Below are 20,214 nucleotides of genomic sequence, written 5' to 3'. Positions count from 1 at the left end.
CTCCCAGCTGGTCTGGGCCTCTGTGCTTGCCTCTGCTGGTGCCTTTTGCCTCCTCCTTGAGGCTTTGAGGAGCTCCTCCTTGAACCCAAGAGCTCTGCTTTCTGGGGCAGCTTTGTTGCAGGGAGGGAGCAGCAAGGGCCTAGCTGGCCCTGGAGTGGCCAGGCCCTGAGCTGGAGTATCTACAGGCCGGAGGGCCTCAGGGGCTGCAGGCTCTGCTGGAAGATCGGATCCGCAATTACCGGGAGGCTGCGGCCAGCGCCAAGGAGGCAGGTGAAGCAGCCAAAACCAGGCGCTGTGAGCGCGGCCTAAAGGTAGGGTGGGCCCAGCCAGGGAGCAGGGCTGGGAGGGGTGGGGCTGAGGGCAGCGGGAGGTTGGGCAGTAATTGGGGGAGGCCTCCCCACTCGCCTGACGGAGGTGAAGGGTCCGGCTGGGTTTCTGTTTCTCTCCCCCAGACCCTAGAGGCCCAGCTGGCTGCTGTGAGGAAAGGCAGGAAGATCAATGAGGAGGAGATCCCACCTCCAGTGGCCTTGGGCAAGAAATCCCCGGCCGCTCAGGAAACAACCAACAGGAGCCCTGATGCAGACCTTCCCAGCCCCCCCACCATGTTGCAAGGTATTAGGAGACACTCACATCCTGTTCTGGTTCCCAAGGTCAGGGCATGGCCTGCTTCCCCGTCCCACCAGTCGATGGCCAGAGTCACACCTCCCCTGTGGGTGCCGGCAGCCCAAGGTGTGCACGTTCTTCTTTGTTTCTGTTTCTCCATAGACAGCCCTTCTCAGCCTGAGACAAGCGTGGGCAGCCCTGGCATATCTGCCCCGCCCGGTTCAGACCCAGACCCACGGGCCCTGTTGTTGGCCCGACAAAGAGAGTACAAAGTGGCTGCCCTGAGTGCCAAGCGGGCTGGAGACCTAGACCGCGCCCGAGAGTTCATGAGGATTGGGAAGGTATGACATCTGGCTCAGGGGCCCTCTGTCCAGCCCGTTTCACAGTTGGGTAAGTGGCCTGCTCATGGTCACGAAGCTAGACTGGGCTTGAGGGGGGACTTTTTTCAGCCCAGGCTCTTGAGATTCCCTGGCTTATGACCACACCTGCTTTGCTTACTACTGTGCAGAGATTTGGTGCCGTCCTGGAGGCCCTGGAGAAGGGGCAGCCTGTGGACCTGAGTGCCATGCCCCCAGCGCCTGAGGGTCAGTATGGGGATGGTGGAGGGAACCTGCTCAGGCTGGGACTGGCTGGGCACCCCCACCTATACTTCTGCTCTGGGTCCCCCAGACCTGAAGCCCCTCCCACAGGCTTCCAAGGCACCCACAGTCATACCCCCAGCAGTGGAGCGAGTGCAGCCAGTGATGGCCTCTGACACCCCAGCAACCCCAGGTAGGATGGATGGGATGGTGGGACTGTGGAGTGGGGACTGGGGAGAGGTAGGCAGGGCTGATGCTATCTCCTTCCTCCTCTCAAGTGGCCCCTGCTGAGCCACAGACGGTGCTGGACGCCCTGCAGCAGAGGCTGAACAAGTACTGTGAGGCAGGCACCCAGGCCCGGGCCAGTGGGGATGAGCGCAAGGCCCGGATGCACGAGCGCATTGCCAAGGTGGGCCTGCAGCTGTGAAACCCGCCTATGTCGGCCCCTCTCTGGCTGTCTGCTCTCTGCCCTTGCAGCTAGAGTTTCCATCTCTCTGTCTCTTTCAAGCTGTTGCTGCCTCAGGGGCTCTTTTTCCTCCTGGGGCTGCTTTCAGTCTTCCTCTTGGTCTCTGTGGGAGCCTGCACACTGCGGCTACAATAGCCCCTCCCTTCTTTCCCTCGCAGCAATATCAAGATGCCCTGCGAGCACACCGAGCAGGACGCAAAGTTGATTTTGCTGAGTTGCCTGTTCCTCCTGGTAAGTGGTGCTTGGCCTAGGACAGGGGTGGGCAAACTTTTTGACTCGAGGGCCACAATGGGTTCTTAAACTGGACCGGAGGGCCGGAACAAAAGCGTGGATGGAGTGTTTGTGTGAACTAATATAAATTCAAAATAAACATCATTACATAAAAGGATACGGTCTTTTTTATTTTTAGTTTTATTCATTTCAAACGGGCCGGATCCATTTTTTTTTTTAGTTTTATTCATTTCAAACTCCGGCCTGCGGGCATTAGTTTGCCCACGGCTGGCCTAGGGTCACTGTGAAATCTCTGAGGAGGAGGGGAAATGATTCTCCGGTAGCTGCCTCCACCTGTGGGAGCCACCCATCCCAGCCATGCCCCAGAAGACCCAGCTGAGCCCACAGAGGCCACCCCAGCCCTCAGGCAGCTCTCTCTCCCCTACAGGATTCCCCCCCATCCCTGGTCTGGAGCCCATCACAGGCACTGAGGCGGATGCAGTAGCGGCTGCTTTAGCAGCTGCCCAGAAACTGGCCTCCTCCGAGGAAACAGCCCCCGCAGAGGAAGACGGGGATGAGGATGAGGTTTGGCTGAGGGCCCAAAACTCCAGGGATGGGGCGGGGGTAGCAGATGAGGGGTCAACGCAGACCTTGTTGTCCATTTTACAGAGAAAAAACTTGGCCAAGGGCACCCAGATAGGCATTGTCAGAGCTAGATTCAAAACGATGTCTTTCTGACTCCAGAGCCCATGTTCTGTCCCTAACACCCTCCTGTCTGCTGTTGGGAAGGTTAGCTCAGAGGGTCTGAGGTTCTGTAGGGCCCACAAGGGGAGGCCCTTCATCTCAGTTCACACAGCAAGTTAGTGCAATACTAACAAGAGTCCAAGCTGCTGCGGCCGGGTGGGGAGCAGATCCCCTGTGACCTCCTCCTGGGCACCTGCAGGGTGAGCCTCCGACCCAGGCCCCAGTATCTAAGAAGCCTCTGGTGTCTTCCTCCCGGCCCCTGCCTGAGCCCAAGGCCTCAAGTTCTAAGGAGTCACTGAGTGCCTCTGGTGAGTTGGGGAGAAGAAGGGTGGGGGACTGAAGGCTCTAGTGAGGGGCAGGCATGGCTCTAACCAGCATCACTCTCCCTTCAGTGCAGGAGCAATTGGCACTGCTAGAGGCCCGCAAACTGCAGTACCAGCGGGCAGCCCTGCAGGCCAAGCGTGGCCAGGACCTGGAACAGGCCAAAGCTCACCTGCGTCTGGCCAAATGCCTCGAGGCTCAGATCATCCAGGTCCGAGCCGGCAGACCTGTGGACCTCGCCAAGGTGAGTCCCTCCTGGTTAAGCAGGACTTCTCAGGCAGAGAGGCAGGTGGCAGGCTTGACAGCAGGGCTGTGAACCAGGCAGCTGCCTGGACGCCACTGTCCATTGCCATCAGCCATACCTTCCCTGAGGTCCTCCAGCCAACCTGAGAGGTGGGCCTGGGATAGGATGTGGTGACACCTGGAAAAGCCTTTTGCTTATGCGTCTCGGCCCCATGGCCCCCAGAGAGGCCAGGAAAGGCCAGGTGGGCTGCCGGTGGTCAGAGATGACAAGCCAGTGGGAGGCAGAGCATCTCGGCAGCCTGGGAAAGACGGGAGGCAGTGAGTTCCCAACGCTGGTGGTTAGAAGCTGGGGAACCATCCAGTTTGGGTTCCTGTGTCCGTTGGGCCAGTAGGGGGGTAATCTGACTCTTGGCGCCCCTGAGGGGCGTGTGACCATGGCAGGTGCCTTCACCCTTGACGGATGAGGAGGGTGACTTTATCCTCATTCACCATGAGGACCTGCGCCTCTCCCAGAAGGCCGAGGAAGTGTACGCTCAGCTACAAAAAATGCTTCTGGAGCAGCATGAGGTCAGTTGACTGCTGTCCCTCTTCCCTTCAGTGCCCACAGCCTCCCTTTGGGGAAAGGCATGAGGCTCAGACCAGGGAGGCTTGGTTTCAAATTGTGCCTCTTCCACTGGCTGTTGACCTGGCACAAGACACTTCCCCTCTCTGCACCACATTTTCATCTGTAAAATGAGATGGTTAATATCCCAGGTGGTTATGAAGTTCAGACAACAGGCTGGAGGGGAAAGTACTTCGAAGATCGGAGGAAGTGTTAGGAGACACATATACATATATGTATATAGGAAAATAGACATATATGTATATTTGCACATATCGATTTGAACTGCTGCCAGCAAGTCTACTTTTTGAAATGATGTTTCTCTTAGGTTTTGCACAATTATTATTGTGATTTATGGAAAAAAAAAACAACCCAAAAAACCATAAGATATTGTTCTGTAGTAAATAATTTGGGTAATAAAATAGGAGTGTGCTAATTGAATTTTCGGGTGTGGCTATCATCAGGAAAGAAAACAGCAAAAACTTAGGGACTTGGAAAGTGATCTTGGGGAGGGTATGTGTTGGGGGAGGAGAGGGGTGAGACTATAGGAGAAGGTTGGAGCTTTCAGAAGTCAGGCCTCTAAAACCGACCTAGACCCACTCTGGGCCTCTGTTTTCAGAAGTGTCTGCTGTTCTCCAAGCAGTTCATGCACCAGGGCAATGTGGCCGAGACGACCCGGTTTGAGAAGCTTGCCCAGGCTCGGGGCCTTATGCACCAGGGCAATGTGGCCGAGACGACCCGGTAAATGCAGGGCTGGGCACGTGGGGCAGGGAGCAGAAAAGGGGCCTGTTGAGCTAACGTGCGCACCTGTCCCTGTCAGGTTTGAGAAGCTTGCTCAGGACCGCAAGAAACAGCTTGAGATCCTACAGCTGGCCCAGGCTCGGGGCCTCGACCCTCCCAGCCACCACTTTGAGTTGAAGACATTCCAGACTGTGAGGTACCAAAGCCTGAGACGGTGGCTCCATGTAGGGATGGGCCAAGAGGCTGGGGGCCAAGGCTGGGGACTTGGGCCCCTTTAGTAAGAATTCCCGGGCGTGGTCCTGCCACAGGCACTGGGCCTAGGGATGTGGGAGGTTGGGCGTGGTGCCTGCCTGTGAGGAGCTCAGAGCTGTGGTGGTTGAGGAAGGAGCTCTAGACCGAGGTCTTCGTACCAGCTCTGCTGCTCCTAGCCCAGACGAGCTGTGCCTCTATTCCTGCACCCCCTGTCCCTGAGCACTACCTGGCAGGCAGGCAGTTCCTGGGAGGGGGACCCTTTCCCACTGCATGACTTCACTTTGGGCTCTCTCTCCTGGCTTCCTGGCTATAGGATCTTCTCAGAACTCAACAGCACAGAAATGCATCTGATCATTGTCCGGGGAATGAACCTCCCAGCTCCTCCAGGTAGCCCTAGGGCCACCCCGACTCCAGGAGGCTCTTGCCTAGACACTGTACCCCAGCCAATGGGAGGCACTGGCTCCCCTCCACCTCAGGTGCTGACCCCCATTTCTCCTTTATAGGGGTGACCCCTGATGACTTGGATGCTTTTGTGCGGTTTGAGTTCCACTACCCTAACTCGGTGAGGTTCAGGTAGAGATAGGATCCTCTGAACCCCATCTTCTGTTCGGGGACCTGGTGCTCAATTTCTCCCAGTCCCTGGAAGGTCTGGTTATAGGGAGGGGTTTGAAGATCTATAGGCGTCCCTTCCCTCAACACCGACTTGGCCCAATAGACCTGTTTTTTCAAGCTGCCCGCACTTCTCCTTCTTACTGCTTTAGGACCAGGCTCAAAAAAGCAAAACAGCGGTGGTGAAGAACACAAACTCTCCAGGTGAGCGCTGCTTTCTCCTCCCTCATTCTCTGATATGTGTATGTGCAACATTTGTGTTTCCAGATCTATTATCTTATCTGGTACTCAACTTGGGAGACAAAGGCAGGTATTACCACTCCTCTTGTGTAGTTGGGGAAACTGAGGCTTGGAGAAAAAGGGACTTGCCTATGGCCTCCAAGCACAAAAGTAGTGGGAATGCAATCGTGACTCCAAATTCCATGTCCCTCCTATTTGAGCAAAATCTGTGTCTAAGAGCACAAGAACTGTCCAAGGGGATATGCAAGGCCAGGACCTAGGCTCTACCACCCTCTGGTGGTCGTCTCCCTGAATTACAGGCAGAATGATCCAGAGGGGCGATCAGCCCCCAGGCCTGTTGCCACCACCTCAGGAAATCCCTGGTAGCCAAGTTCCTCTTACTCTCTTGCAGAATTTGATCAGCTCTTCAAATTAAACATCAACCGAAACCACCGGGGCTTCAGAAGGGTGATCCAAAGCAAAGGAATCAAGTTTGAAATCCTCCACAAAGGGTGAGCCCCCTGTCAGTCCTAATGCGAGGGAGGGCTGGGAGGAAGGAAAGGCTTCCATTGCTGCCATCCCTGCTACTACTCAGTCTTCTTGTGCTGGTCTCAGCCAGCTCGTTCCTGCTTTCCCTGCCCAGTCCAACCCTCTGCTGACCCTTGGTTCCCCAGATCCTTCTTCAGAAGTGACAAGCTGGTCGGCACAGCCCACCTGAAACTGGAGCGGCTGGAGCACGAGTGTGAGATCAGAGAGATTTTGGAGGTAGGACCCAGAGTGCAGAGGTAGGGTGGGAAAACCAGAGGGCTTGGCCAGTAAAGCCCAACGTTCACTGAGCATCAGTCCATTAAAAACATCCAGAAGTGTGCTGTGCAATAGGTGCTATTCCCATTTTACAGACTGAGATTCCGAGGGTCTGACAAAACTTTATAGCATCACCCTTTCAGAAAGCAGCTATGTTCTTTCCATGACACTCTGGGCCGCTCAAGTTCCCAGGGATGGTGGATGGCAGGGCCCAGTCATTGCTGTCACCTTGGCACATACAAACTCCTGGATACAGAAGGACAGTTATGGTTGGGCAGTAGTCTGGCAGCTTGACAGAATGAAACAAACTCTGGACATAAAGTTGATAAGGTATTTTACCACCTGGGACCCGCCACAATGAAGCCAGATTGTTAAGGAATTGGCCCCAGACAGCTCCTTAAGCTTCCATGAACTCATCAGATTTCACAGGCAGTGACTCGAAGAGCTTGCCTTTGACATGAGGAAACTGAGCTCCGGAGAGTAGGGTGTCCTCAGCAGCATGTGGCCAAGACCCTTGCTGGTGCCTTCGTCAGTGGGGCTTTCCCAGTACGGCGCACTTACCCCCCTCCGCCACCTTTCCTGGGGTTTTATTAAGGGCTCTGCATTGGCCACATTGGTAGTTAGGCTTCTCAAGGCTGCAGCACTCACTGCTTTGCACACCAGCTTCCCCCTTCCTGCCCAGGAGGGAGGCAGCATGGGGGTAGAAAGGAACCCCTGGCCTGGGTTCTAGTCCTGGCCTTGCCACACTGGCTGTTAATAGAACATCCACTCTCGGCCAGCTGTGAAGGAAGGGTCTGGGCTGTGGTTATTCCGGCTGCACCTTTAAGCCAGAGAATTTCTCCCAGGAGTTTCCATGGGGAAACTGAGCGAGAACTCTAACTTGGATTGACATATTACTTCTTTCTGGTGAGACTTACCTGTGAGGTGGGCCGCTCTCTGGATCCACCACCAGGGTTGTCATGAAGTAGAGACTCCTATGTTGATACCACAGAATGTTTTAGCTCCTCATTCTTTACCTGTGAGCATAGGGAGCTGCCTGCTCCCAGCCCGTCCCCATCAGTTACCATCTCCCTCTCTGTGATCCTCAGGTCCTGGATGGAAGGAAGCCCACTGGGGGCAAGCTGGAGGTGAAGGTGAGGCTGCGGGAGCCTCTGAGTGGCCAGGACATACAGATGGTCACCGAGAACTGGCTGGTCTTGGAGCCTAGGGGCCTGTGAGGTGGGCAGCTCTCTGGACGCTCAGAACCTCCACCCCTGCTCTCTGCCCAGGCCCACAGGGCACTTCCAGTACACAGCTCCTATGGGGGAGAAAGCCTCAGAAGTTCTCATCTGTGAGGATGATCAAAAGGCAAAACTATTGGGTAGGGCTTGGCCTGAGTTTCTTAGGATCCTCAGTAGACCCTAGGAGGGAAGTTAAACCCAGGTCTGTTTTCAGGAAAACCTTTCCAAACTCTGTGTGTGTTCATTGCAGTTTAGACTTACTGCCTGTGCTTTGTGCCTGTGCTTCAGACAGTCAACGCTGGGAGAGGAGTCGGGCCAGGCTGTGTGCAGAAGCATACTTTCCCCAGCTGTGCTGGCTACAGAAGCCTTTGTGCATGAGGGAGCTACCTGCTGCTACACAAACACCAAAGACCTGTACGTACATGCATTACTGACCACGGCCTGGTCTCTCCTGTTGCTGGCTCCTTCCTAGGAAGGCCTCCACACCGAGGCTGGATTCCAGGAGGCTGCTTCCCCTTCCCTCTGGGCAAAAGCAAGGAAAGCCTCATTGCTCTGTGCCATGGGGTCTTGCAGCCCCTGAACCCCTGTGTAGCAACTGTGTGCAGCTTACCCCAGCCTCTAGTTGCAACATTTCTGAATGTGCCTTTAAAAGCTCTATCTGTAAAGGATGGGAGAACCCGAGATTGGAAATGCCCCGGCTTGGGGTCGGGCAGGTTCCGTGACTCGGTGTCAGTGGTGGCCTGTGCCACAGCTCGGTTTACGCCCGTCTGCCTGTGCCTTGTTTCCTGACAGCTGCTGCACTAGTCCCCACGCTCTCGGTGGAGGAAGGAAGTGATGTTTTGGACTATATGGTGGGAAGTAGGCAAGGCTGTATCTTGGGTTCAGTCTGTGCACCTAACACAAAAAGACTGCTAACTGGGGGGAGGGGGGACGGTGGAAATGACACAAAAATGTATGTAACTTTTTAAGAAACTATGTCTAATTCACTTACAGGGGTTTTATGCCCTACACGCAGAGTAACCATCAAAATCCTAAACAAAGGTCCTATCACTTTTTAAAAGCCCGAGTAGCAGTAACATTTAATTGAAGAAACGGCTGCTGTGGCTTTCTCCTTTGAGAGAGGGCAGAGGAAGCCTTGCCTCTTTGGCTGATCACCGAGGGAAATCCCTTATTTCTCCCCAAGAAATTCTCCTTTGGCTTTTTCTGAATGGATGGAGACGGAGGGATTTGTAGTTGCAATAGGTTTAATATTCAAAACTGCAGTATTCTACATTTCTTAGAAATAAACTTTAATATCCCATTCCCTCTCCCCACACCCATTTTTTAGCATTAGCTTAAGTTGTACAAAGCATTCCTTGAGGTCATCTTTTAAAGGCTCTAAGTGAAGCAGATACATTCAGCTTATTGGTCACCACAGCACTGTGTAAGCACAGCTCAGGGATTGAGTTTTTGTTTGTGTGTGTCTTTTTCTGACATAGGGCTGGACCGTGCTTTCTTGCCCTTAGTAGCAAATCTTTTAGAGGGTAACAGCAGGAAGGACAGACAAACGACTTTTTTCCAAGAGCTTTGTGACCAGACTGACTTGGCCATCAGAGTAAACTACCAAAATTTCTACAGATGTGAAATTTAACATTTGTAGTTACATCCGTGTGTCAAAGCAGCAGTGATCTAGAATGAAAAGAAGGGCTGTTAGCCTTCCTAAGATGGCCTCGAGCAAAGAAGGGTTTGCACCGCAACCAGTGCTTACTAGGAGGGCCAGGACAGCTGTGGTTACCCTCAGAGGCTCCAACCACCTTCGGATTCCCGACCTCAGGCCTCCACTGGAAACGCCACTGTAATCTGTAGGAAGTGTTCTGTGCCTCACGGGTTTCCCTTTGCAGCTTGGTCAGTTCTCGGCTCCTTCCCTGCTCTTTGCTTTTGAAAAACAAAACCTCCAGGCTGAGGGAGGCAAGACAAAGCACCCACTGGACTGGGAGACTGAGGCTCTTTCTGAAAGGGCCTTTGTTGCAGCCAAGGCATGCCGGTCACTGGGAGTGGGGGGAGCCTGCCCAGCCTCGTCTTATCCTGAGACTTGTCCAAATGCAGCAACCGAACAGATCAGGGATTCGGGGGCAGAGAAGCTGCCATGACCCAAATTATTTTTAAATTGTAAATTCCCTCTTTAATCTAGTGCAAGGCATACTTTCTTCTGAATTAGTGAACTGAACAAAAATACAGAAGAAATTTTCCTTAGGAAGTCTTGTTCACAAAGGCAAACTATTTTGTGACTTTAACATTATTTTCCTTTTTTACGCCACCATTGTTGAGAGCTTGTTTTCTGAATTTTGTGGGTAGTTCTCAAAAATCTTGCCCCTTAAATAGGCAGCTCCATTTAAGATGAAACCGTGGGACTGAGGCTGGTGGAGTCAGGGAGTTTGTGCCTGGTCCAGCTCCAAGAATCTTCCCACGGACTCTTCCCATGGCCTCAGCTTCCCAAACTCCAGAGTGGGCATCCATCCTGCTCCACTCCTTAGCCTTTCAGGCTACGTGTACAATTCCTAAAATTCCCATTACTATTTAAATTATTTTAACATTACTATTAAAATAGAACTTAATATAAAAAGTGTTCAGCAGATTGATTATTGCATGAAATGTATTAAATGCATAAATTGCTCCCCTGATGACTAATTATGACAAGTAAATTTGGTTGGAAATGGTGGGCCCACCAGCATTCAGGAACCACTGGATGAGGGAAGATATTAGGTGGGAACTTACACAAGGTAACGTCCTATCTTTCTAGGGCCCAGTAGGTGCTCAGAAAGTTTGATAAAAATAAATGGAGAAATACCTTGTCTAGCATTTGGTAAGAATGCAATAATTTTTAAAATTTGATGTTACCATAATGGCAACCCTATCCCTCTTCAGTTTATAAGGATCTCTATATGCCAGTCTTTAAGTTTTATGTTCTAGAAAAATTTGACAGATTTAGAAATGTGATATTTCAGCCCTCTACTTTATATGCCTCTTACAATATACAGTGTATAATACAGAGATAAAACAGTTGGGCGGGGGGTGGTAAACTAGCCTTGGCTCTATTATGCCCCATTCCACAAGATATTTTATGCAAATTGAGAATGGACCTGACTCTGCAGGACCAGAGTCTGTCCTCAGTGGAAGAATTTAAAAGCTTGCACTGATCCAGAAGAAATAGGTACAATTGCAAGGTATATTTAACTGAACAGGAGGAAAGATAAATTTCTGTGGGGAAAAAAATGGGACCAGAGTTTGTAGAAGCTCTAAACTTCCAAGGTATATTTAGACCAAGTTGGATGTTATACCTCAAATCCCTGCCCTATGAAATATTCCTACCAGGTTTTGGAGGGATGTGTGGTCCCAAGGCTCAGTGCATGCTGGTATTCTTTGGGTGGCATCTACTCTTTTCCCTTAGAAGCTCTGGGTGCCTCTGAGTCTGGGAAAAGGTTACAATCACGGTACTCTGCAGCCACCACCAGCAAAGCTTATGGAGAGAGAGTACAGAATAGATCCACCACCACCGCCATGGAGACGGGATAAACACAGGTGGACATACTTCCAAGTGAAGGCCAGGCTGTGGGCTGCCTAAACATAGCCCCACAGCCTTTAATTGCCAAGTGCTAAGCCCAGCGCTAACCACTGGGAAGCAGCCTCTCACTTCCCAGAGGCCTGCGTTAGCTTCCAGAGGATTCGTGGAGCTGTGCCTGTAGCAGAGGGACCGTCGCTGCTTGGCCTGGGCTCTTAGAGGGTGACAGCGGTAAGAGTGAGTTACCTTAGAGCCGTGTTTTTCAAACTTTAGGGCGTGAAACCATTAGGTCTGTGACCAAAATAAATTTTAATGAAAAAGAAAGCACTTTGACTATATCTCATATATCACGGATAAAACAAAACTTGGTTTCCAACACCACTAAAAGAAACCGTGGCTGATCCAAGGCTGGGGCAGTGTGAGCACTAGATGAGCGTGGAGAATCTTGTTAGGCCAGAAAGCAAAGTGTTAAAAAAAAAAAAATGATAGAAGCATTTCACAAGGATGGGGGAACTACCCTGAAGGCATGCTCTATGGCCAAAGCTGAGCTATTCGAGTACCCAGATAATGGGTCAGAACCATTCAAAATGGAATCCACAAGTCCACAATGAAAATTAAGTGAATAGTAAATAGGAGGAAGAGCTTTTGCTTATAATGACCAAGTGCAACTGGTAAAGGTGGAGGGAGTGCTGGAATTGAAAAATCTGTAGCCATCATGTAAAAGATTAGTTCAGATGAGAAACATCCGTGGATGCTAAATCTTAGGGAAATTTTGATGAGCAAGATATTTGCATGACCTTAAAGTGTCTGTATACATTGGTTATTCATTCCAAGGGGTTAAATAGTAGAGAAATTGGACAACACTGAACAGGTGACCAAAATTTACCCTCATCAGTGATGTGCAGGTGGCTATATAAAAAGCATACATCACTTAGGATTCTGGCCAAGAATGCATAAATTGATTCTAATTGTGGAAAGATACCAATCAAATTTTTAAAGTGAGGTGAGGGAATATACTCACCCAAAGTATAGAGGACATAAAAGATACAGGTGGGTCAGTAAAGCTATTTGCCTTATCTGATCCCAGGCTAGAAGCTTTACAGGAGGAGGAAAAGCCATGTGGGACACTACTAGACAGATTCTAGAGTCAAGTAGCTAGTGTATCAATGTTAAATTGACTAAAGTTGTGAACTGTCCTGCTGCCATGGAAGAGAATGTCTTTAATTTTAGGAAATAAGCATTAAAGTATTTAGGGGTAAAGAGCTATTAGCTATGCAACTTACTCTCAAATGTCTCCATTTTTTGTGGAGAAACACTGATAATGCAAATGAGAAAGTGTTAACGTGAACAATAGGTGAATCTAGGTAAAGCATACATAGAGTTTTTTTGTACTTGCAACTTTCTTGGAAGTTTAAATTATTTCTCAATAAAATGTTTTTAAAAATACAGCTAGTGTACATTATAACTAAAAATGCCTTGAGTATATTGTCAGCTTTCACAGAAAGGCCCAATTCAGTACCTGCCAATCAGTGGGGCAGATCTTGAGCAATCCTCAACTTGGCTCTGCTATCCAATCGCCTCATTTACACTGAGGTGCCCTTCCTTGGCTAGAAGAGTAATAATCCGTTGGGTAATCTGGTAAAAACAAACAAAAACGTAAGTGTGACTTCTACTTGTTACTGTGACGTAAATGGAACAAGATCCGTGTGTGATCCTTTTTGTATCAATTCTGTACAAAAAGTACAAGACTGATGCTTCATATTTTATTTCCTCTCTGCCCTCCCACCCCATCCTTGGTGATGGTTGTACCCATTTGAGCATTTCTGAGCACAAGGCCATAAATAAGTCTTAAAACAGGAGCAGAATTCTTGTTTAAACAGGAACAGAAGGGGATTTAGCTTCAAGAATAATATAACGGTGGTGCAGTAATGGAAGCTGCCCAGATCTGGTGGACAATGCATAGAAGACTTAGAATTAATGGAACATCTGCCCCCCCCATCCACCGTAGTCCCCCAAACCCCACTCCCACCCCACCCCCAACTAATAGTGTTAACAAAAGCTTAATCTTCCAGTTCTAAAGTGCAAATGACTTGGTATGACTGCTGTTGCAACAGGTCGGAACAGGAAAAAAACACGAAGTCCTCTGTCTATGCGATGTTTTCCAGAATATAAAAGATGAGTTCCATGACGATGGGGCCCTCACTGAGCTGGCAGGCCCCTCCATGGATCACTGGCACCAAAGCGCTGTCCAGGTCATTCATGTACTGCGAGGGAAGGGGCTGGCCATTGCTCCCTGCTTGATAGCCAACCTATACCACAGAGAGAAGGACGACAGGTTACTGGATAGAGCAGCTCCCTCCAGAGAGCTGAGGGCCAAGGAGGCTGGGCAGGAAGGAGATGGGCTTCCTGGCCATGGGCTGGACACACAGCAGTTAACACAAACTTCTCTTCCCTAAGCTGTCATTTTCATCCTGTCATTTACTCATCCTGACCCTAACACGTGGTAGCTGTGAAACCTTGGTTTCTCAAGACACTTAACCTGTTAAGGTCTTAGTTCCCCCAGAAGGGACTGAGGTGTTACGGAGAGGCACAGAATGTCAGAAATAAAACCTAAGCCTGTGGTTGTGAACTGACTCTAACTCCCTAGCACAGCAGGAACTGAACACTTGTTCTGTCAACTATTGGGCCCCACACCATATTTTGAGCGTCTCCTAACACACAGATTCAAAGATGAATGGAACAGGGCCCTGGCCATCAAGAAGCCCACTCATCAGTGAAAAATTATTTTTTAATTGTTTTATGTGAAGTAACTCCAGCCGGTACCATTCGACAAAGAACCATGATACCTCATTTAAATTACTCTGCTATGCTTAGTATAGCATGGGGAAAGACCTTAAGTAGAAAACACACACTTCTTGATTGATAACTAGTTAGGAAATGGAGCCAGATCCATAACCGTCCACATTTTCCCTAATGATAACACAACAGCATCAAACAGGAACACTGGGACATGTCTCAGGGATCCAAAATCCAAAAGAAATGTACAGGCAAACCTCATTCTGTTGCGCTTTGCTCTACTGCGCTTTGTAGATACTGAGTTTTTTAAAAATTGAAGGACTGGCAACACTGCATCAAGCAAGTCTATCAAGCACCATTTGCTCACCTAATGTCTCTGTCCCATTTTGGTAATCCTAGAAATATTTCAAACTTTATTACATTTGTTATGGTGATCTTCGATCAGTGATCTTTGATATTGCTTTGTAATTATTTAGGGGTGCCACAAACTGTACACACATAGGACTATGAATTTAACCAATAAATGTGTGTGTTCTGACGGCTACAATGACTGGCCATTACCCCATCTCTCTTCCTCTCCTCAGGCCTCCCTAGAGACACAACAATATTCAAATTAGGCCAGTTAATAACCCTACAATGCCTTCTAAATGTTCAAGTAAAGGGAAGAGTCTCACATCTCTCACTTTAAACCAAAAGCTACAAATGAACAAGAAAGCACATGCAAAGCTCAGAGACCAACAGCTAGGCCTTTTGCACCATACAGCCAAGTTAATGCAAAGGAAAATTAAAAATGCTACGCCAGTGAAAACCAATGCTTATTGCTGATACGGAGAGTTTTAATGATCTGGATAGAAGATCAAACCAGCCACAACGTTCCCTCAAGCCGAAGCCTAATCCAGAGCAAGGCCGCAACTCTTTAATTCTATGGCAGCTGAGAGAGGCAAGGAAGCAGCAAAAAAAAAAAAAAAAATTGGAAGCTAACGGGTTGGTTTATGAGGTTTACAGAAAAGAAGCTATCTCCATAACAAAGTTCAAGGTGAAGCATCAAGAGCTGTTGCAAATTATCCAGAAGATCTAGCTAAGATAATGAGTGAAGGTGGCTACATTAAATGGAGACAAAACAGCCTGATATTGGAAGAACATGCCATCTGGGGCTTCCATGGCTCAAGAGAAGTCAATGCCTGGCTTCAAAGGGCAGGGCCATGCAGCTGGTGACTTTAAGTTGAAGCTAGTGCCCATTTACCACTCCGAAAATCCTAGGGTCCTTAACAATTGCGCTGAATTTTGCCTGTGGAACAACCAAGCCTGGATAACAATATATCTGTTTACAACATAGTTTACTGAGTATTTTAAGCCCACTGTAGACCTACTACTCAGAAAGACTCCTTTTAAAATATTACTGCTCACTGACATGTATATCTGGTCACCCAAGAACTCTGATGGCTGTACAATGGGTTAATGTTTTAATGTCTGCTAATGCATCCATTATTGGTCAAGAAGTAATTTAGACTTTCAAGTCATTTTAAGAAATAACATTTTGTATCTGCCATAGATAAGAGACTGTTTTTGATGGATCTGGACAAAGGAAATTGAAAATCTTCTGGAAAGAATTCACCATTCCAGGTGCCATTAAGAACATCTGTGATTCATGGAAACAGGTCAGAATATCAACATTAACATGAGTTTGGAAAAAGTTGGTTCCAACCCTCATGCATGACTTTGAGGCGTTTAGTGGGGGAAATAACTGCAGATGTGGAAACAGCAAGAGACCTGGCATTAGAAGTGGTGCCTGAAGGCGTGACTGAACTGCTGCAATTTCATGATAAAACTTTAATGGATGAGGAGTTGCTTCTTATGCAAAGAAAGTAATCTATCCCTGGTGTGAAAACTTGAAAGGCAACAAAGGATTTGGAGTATTTCATAAACTTAGTTGATGAAGCAGTGACAGGGTCTGACAGGGCGGACTCCAATTCTGAAAGAAGTTCTGTGGGTAAAACGCTATCAAAGAGCATCACAAGTCACAGAGAAATCATTCGTGAAAGGAAGTCAATCATCAGCTCCATTATTATCTTATTTTAAGAAACTGCCACAGCCCACCAATCTTCAGCAGCCCCTCCCTGAACAGTCAGTAGCCATCAGCACTGAGTCAAGACCCTCCCCCAGCAAAAGGATTATGACTCACTGAAAGCTAGAATTTTTTATCAATAAAGTATTTTTTAAATATATATATTTATATATATTTTTAAATATATTTTATTGATTTTTTAGAGAGGAAGGGAGAGAGATAGAGAGTTAGAAACATAGATCAGCTGCCTCCTGCACGCCCCCTATTGGGGGATCAAGCCTGCAACCCGGGCATGTGCCCTTGACTGGAATCAAACCCGAGACCTTTCAGTCCTCAGGCTGACTCTCTATCCACTTACCCAAACCAGCCAGGGCAATAAAGTACTTTTTAAGTAAGGTGTGCACATTGATTTTAGACATACTACTACTGAACACTTAACAGACTACAGTACAGTGTAATTGTAACTTCTATATGCACTGGGAAACCCAAAAGTTCATGTGACTCACTTTACTGCAATATTCACTTATTGCTGTGGTCTGGAGTGGAACCCACAATATATCTGAGGTATATCTTGTAGAGAGATTAGATCAGGGGTGGGCAAACTTTTTGACTTGAGGGACACAATGGGTTCTTAAACTGGACCGGAGGACCGGAACAAAAGCATGGATGGAGTGTGTGTGAACTAATATAAATTCAAAGTAAACATCATTACATAAAAGGGTACGGTCTGTTGTTGTTTTTTTTTAGTTTTATTCATTTCAAACGGGCCGGATCCAGCCTGCGGGCCGTAGTTTGCCCACGGCTGGATTAGATGCTAGGCCATGGGAGAGAGGCAATGGGACGAGGGACTTGGGGAGAGTGGGGGCACATGTGCTAAGAATGGATTATTGCTGCCTGGCTGGCATGTCTCAGTGGTTGAGTGTCAACCTATGAACCAAGAGGTCACGGTTCTATTCCTAGTCAAGGCACATGCCTGGGTTGTGAGCTCTATCCCCAGTGGGGGGGCATGCAGGAGGCAGCAAATCAATGATTCTCTTTCATCATTGATGTTTGTATCTCTCCCTCTCCGAAATCAATAAAAAAATTTTCTAAAGTGGATTATTGCTACTAACAGCACCAAAAAATCTGAGTAAGAAAGGGTGAGAAGCTTGACTATAGGAGACGTGAGCTGACAGGGAATGAGGAAATAGCTCAAGTCCCATCTACTAACAAACATGGAAATGTTCACAGTAAGAAAACCATAAGGAGTGGGAGCTGCAGAGGCCAGTCAGCAGAGGCCTGCTGTGGTCAGCAGGACAAAGGACAGCTGGGCCCTGCTCTCTAAGGGCAGAATGACTCCTGAAGGGTGGGACTGGAGTCTCAATGGGCAGCATTGATATCATTCACACAGGGGTGGCGGGTCTTCACACACCCTTCTCCTAACCCTAAAAAGAAAACCAAGTCCTTGGAACACTTTCAGGTGAGGAAGCCAAAGTGCAAATGATTCAGAGTCTGATCAAACAGCACAGCAAGGTGTAGTTTTAATAGAGGGAAGGCCTGCCCTAACTGGTTTGGCTTGGTGGATAGAGTGTTGACCTGCGGACTGAAGGGTCCCGGGTTCGATTCCAGTCAAGGGCATGTACCTTGCTTGCGGGCACATCCCCAGTGTGGGGTGTGCAGGAGGCAGCTGATCAATGTTTCTAGCTATCCCTCTCCCTTCCTCTCTGTAAAAAATCAATAAAATATGTTTTAAAAAAAAACACAGAGGGAAAGCCAAAGTGCTGTATCTGGTCAGACCCAGGGTCCAAAGAAAGGCTGGGCTGATGCAGGGAAACTCACATGTCGGAAAACAGAAACTGACCAGCTTCCAAGGCCGGCTTCGGAGGCTGCCTCAGAACTCTTACCTGATCTGAGTCCAGTGTCACACGAAGTCCCAGCTTAGTCATTCCATCTTCCTTCAGGAGCTTCAGGTGGGGACAGAGAGCAAGGCAAAAAGCCTTGGCTATGTGCTCGGTCAGCCGGCTATGATCTGCTGGATCACTCAGGCAACTGTGCTGGTCGTCATTTTCTAGGAAAAACACCTATTGCCCGAACAAAAGAGACTTAACCTTGTGCCCAAGAGATTGGGAAGAAACAAGTGCATCAGCTCACTGCATGAGCGCCCTGACCCACAGAGATGTGCAAAAAGACCTGGCAGGGTCCCTCAAAGTCCCTGGGACAAAAGGGGGACACTAACATCCTACATCCAAGAAACAATCTCAGTCTCTGCATCTACAAAATGGCAGCAGCAACCTGCCTATTTCCCTGGAAGCCACAGTCAGGGTCATCCTGGTACGATCTACTCAAAAAAGGCTTACATTTTGCATTGTGCACGTCTAAAAGGTAATTCCTGTATATGGACGATTTTCTTAGGAACTGATCTTAGTTAGAATCTAAGAGAATGGCTCCTATAGCTTAGGTGACCCAAACCCTTCATGTTACAGATTACTTATAGAAGGGAGGTGATGCACCCAAGTGTACATAAGGATTTAGAAACAGAGACGGGGTAAGCCCAAAATCCAGGTCTTCTGTTTCTTATCACAGAGCTTTCCCCACCACATAGCTCCGCCTTTACTGAGGTCAGAGCTATGCCACTGTGCACACACTGGGAATAGGGAGAACATAGCAAATTTGGAACTGAGAGACCTGAGTCCTAGTCGCATAGAGGAAGGTGATGAACAAGTCCTTTGGCTTCTGAATGCCCAATCTGGATTTATAAAATGGAAAGCACCTGTCTTCTCTAGTTACTATAAAAAATGATATATAAGCAAAATATGCTTATATATACCAACCCCTAGCTTAGTGCTCAATAAGCAGCTTATACTAAGAATACTAACAAGGAGTCAGCTCTGAAGCCCCGTGACGCATGCACAGGTGAGAGTGCCAGCATAGAATGAGGGAAACGCTCTGGAGTCGGAGTCAGGAGGCCCTGGCCTCTGCTCAGTAACTAGCATCAGGCAGGTCAGTCTCACAGCCTTTCAGAGCCTTTCTCATTATGCAAATTAATGGGTCGCCACCATGCCTCACTGGGTTACTAGGGAGCAAAAAGGAGGGAACGGAGGTCAAACTATTTTATAAACAATAGAGTTTTTTATGTTCCAGTGTCTGAACTCAAAATATGTCAAAGGAATAGTCATAAAGCAAGCAGCTAAGACCACTGAGCTGTGTATGAAAACACTGGGCCTGGTATGAAGGACATCACTTGGAACAACATCTCAAGAACTGCAGAACTAGACTCTAGTCCGGCCGTGGGCAAACTACAGTTTTTTCACAGCTCCTGAATCTCAGAGGGAAGGCTGGAGTGGGTGGGTGGGACTAGCTCAGCCGGGGGCAAACTACGGCGCGCGGGCTGGATCCGGCCCGTTTGAAATGAATAAAACTAAAAATAAAAAAGACCGTACCCTTTTATGTAATGATGTTTACTTTGAATTTATATTAGTTCACACAAACCCTCCATCCATGCTTTTGTTCCGGTCCTCCGGTCCAGTTTAAGAACGCATTGTGGCCCTTGAGTCAAAAAGTTTGCCCACCCCTGCCCTAGTCTCTGCTCTCAGGAACCAGCTATGTGAACTTGGGTAGGGCACTTAACCTCTCCTGCCTCAGTTACCTTGTGTGTAACATAGAAAAGCTAGAAGTCACAGAACTTATAAAAAATTACTTCTAAAGTTGTAAGGAATCTTAGAGATCTTTTACTTAACAGTGTATTTTATAGATAAGTATAAATAAGATTCAAAACAAATTGGAACACCTAGGACCCACCTGTTTATTCTCAGAGAATAAACTCTCTGATTTGTCTGAGATGTACACACACACAGGGTCTCTGCCCTGCTCCTCTTGTTCCAGGTTAGCCTCTAATACAGCTTTCGAGGTAAGGAGCAATACAGTGGAAAAGAGCTTAGGAGTTGTCCAGGTCGGGGTTTGAATCAGGACTTTGATATTACTTATTTGCCATGTAAGCTTGGGCAAGCTACTCAGTCTCCAAACTTTAGTTTTCTTTTGTTCTTTTTAAATTATAGTTGACACACTAGTTTTCTATTGATGAGTCAATTCTTAAAGACCATGTTATCTAAGATAGTTTAACTGGGAGTGCAGCATAACTAGCCCAGCTTTCTAAATCATACAGCAAAGATGGTATGTACCATTCAGAGATGTAGCCTTCGTGAATTCCAGTGCAAACAAACCCCTA

General features: G+C 48.2%; 2 protein-coding genes across 4 annotated transcripts in view; one reads left to right on the top strand and one right to left on the bottom strand.

Moving 5' to 3' along the window:
• The window catches only part of CC2D1B (coiled-coil and C2 domain containing 1B), a 19,009-nt gene extending 9,976 nt beyond the window's left edge, over positions 1-9,033 (top strand). The window contains exons 7-24 of the mRNA XM_015566943.1: positions 487-612; positions 766-944; positions 1,112-1,187; positions 1,273-1,374; positions 1,460-1,590; positions 1,806-1,878; positions 2,306-2,442; positions 2,801-2,909; positions 2,994-3,166; positions 3,607-3,732; positions 4,386-4,444; positions 4,587-4,703; positions 5,073-5,146; positions 5,263-5,321; positions 5,521-5,572; positions 6,000-6,099; positions 6,262-6,352; positions 7,480-9,033. Of these exons, the coding sequence (XP_015422429.1) occupies positions 487-612; positions 766-944; positions 1,112-1,187; positions 1,273-1,374; positions 1,460-1,590; positions 1,806-1,878; positions 2,306-2,442; positions 2,801-2,909; positions 2,994-3,166; positions 3,607-3,732; positions 4,386-4,444; positions 4,587-4,703; positions 5,073-5,146; positions 5,263-5,321; positions 5,521-5,572; positions 6,000-6,099; positions 6,262-6,352; positions 7,480-7,608 (1,913 nt within the window). The 3' untranslated portion in view covers positions 7,609-9,033. The remainder of the gene's footprint in view (positions 1-486; positions 613-765; positions 945-1,111; positions 1,188-1,272; positions 1,375-1,459; positions 1,591-1,805; positions 1,879-2,305; positions 2,443-2,800; positions 2,910-2,993; positions 3,167-3,606; positions 3,733-4,385; positions 4,445-4,586; positions 4,704-5,072; positions 5,147-5,262; positions 5,322-5,520; positions 5,573-5,999; positions 6,100-6,261; positions 6,353-7,479) is intronic.
• A 3,820-nt stretch (positions 9,034-12,853) lies between these two features.
• The window catches only part of ZFYVE9 (zinc finger, FYVE domain containing 9), an 84,698-nt gene continuing 77,337 nt past the window's right edge, over positions 12,854-20,214 (bottom strand). For all 3 annotated transcript variants that reach the window (XM_006768315.1, XM_006768317.1, XM_006768316.2), the window contains 2 exons: positions 17,894-18,070; positions 12,854-13,458 (listed from right to left, as the gene is read on the bottom strand). In XM_006768315.1, coding sequence (XP_006768378.1) covers positions 13,297-13,458; positions 17,894-18,070 — 339 coding nt within the window. In that variant the 3' untranslated portion in view covers positions 12,854-13,296. The remainder of the gene's footprint in view (positions 13,459-17,893; positions 18,071-20,214) is intronic.

This window comes from Myotis davidii, unplaced genomic scaffold, assembly GCF_000327345.1.
Source record: "Myotis davidii unplaced genomic scaffold, ASM32734v1 scaffold79, whole genome shotgun sequence".
Taxonomy (NCBI): Eukaryota; Metazoa; Chordata; class Mammalia; order Chiroptera; family Vespertilionidae; genus Myotis; species Myotis davidii.
The sequence above is the reverse complement of the archived record's forward strand: the minus strand, read 5'-3'. Positions and strand labels throughout refer to the sequence as shown.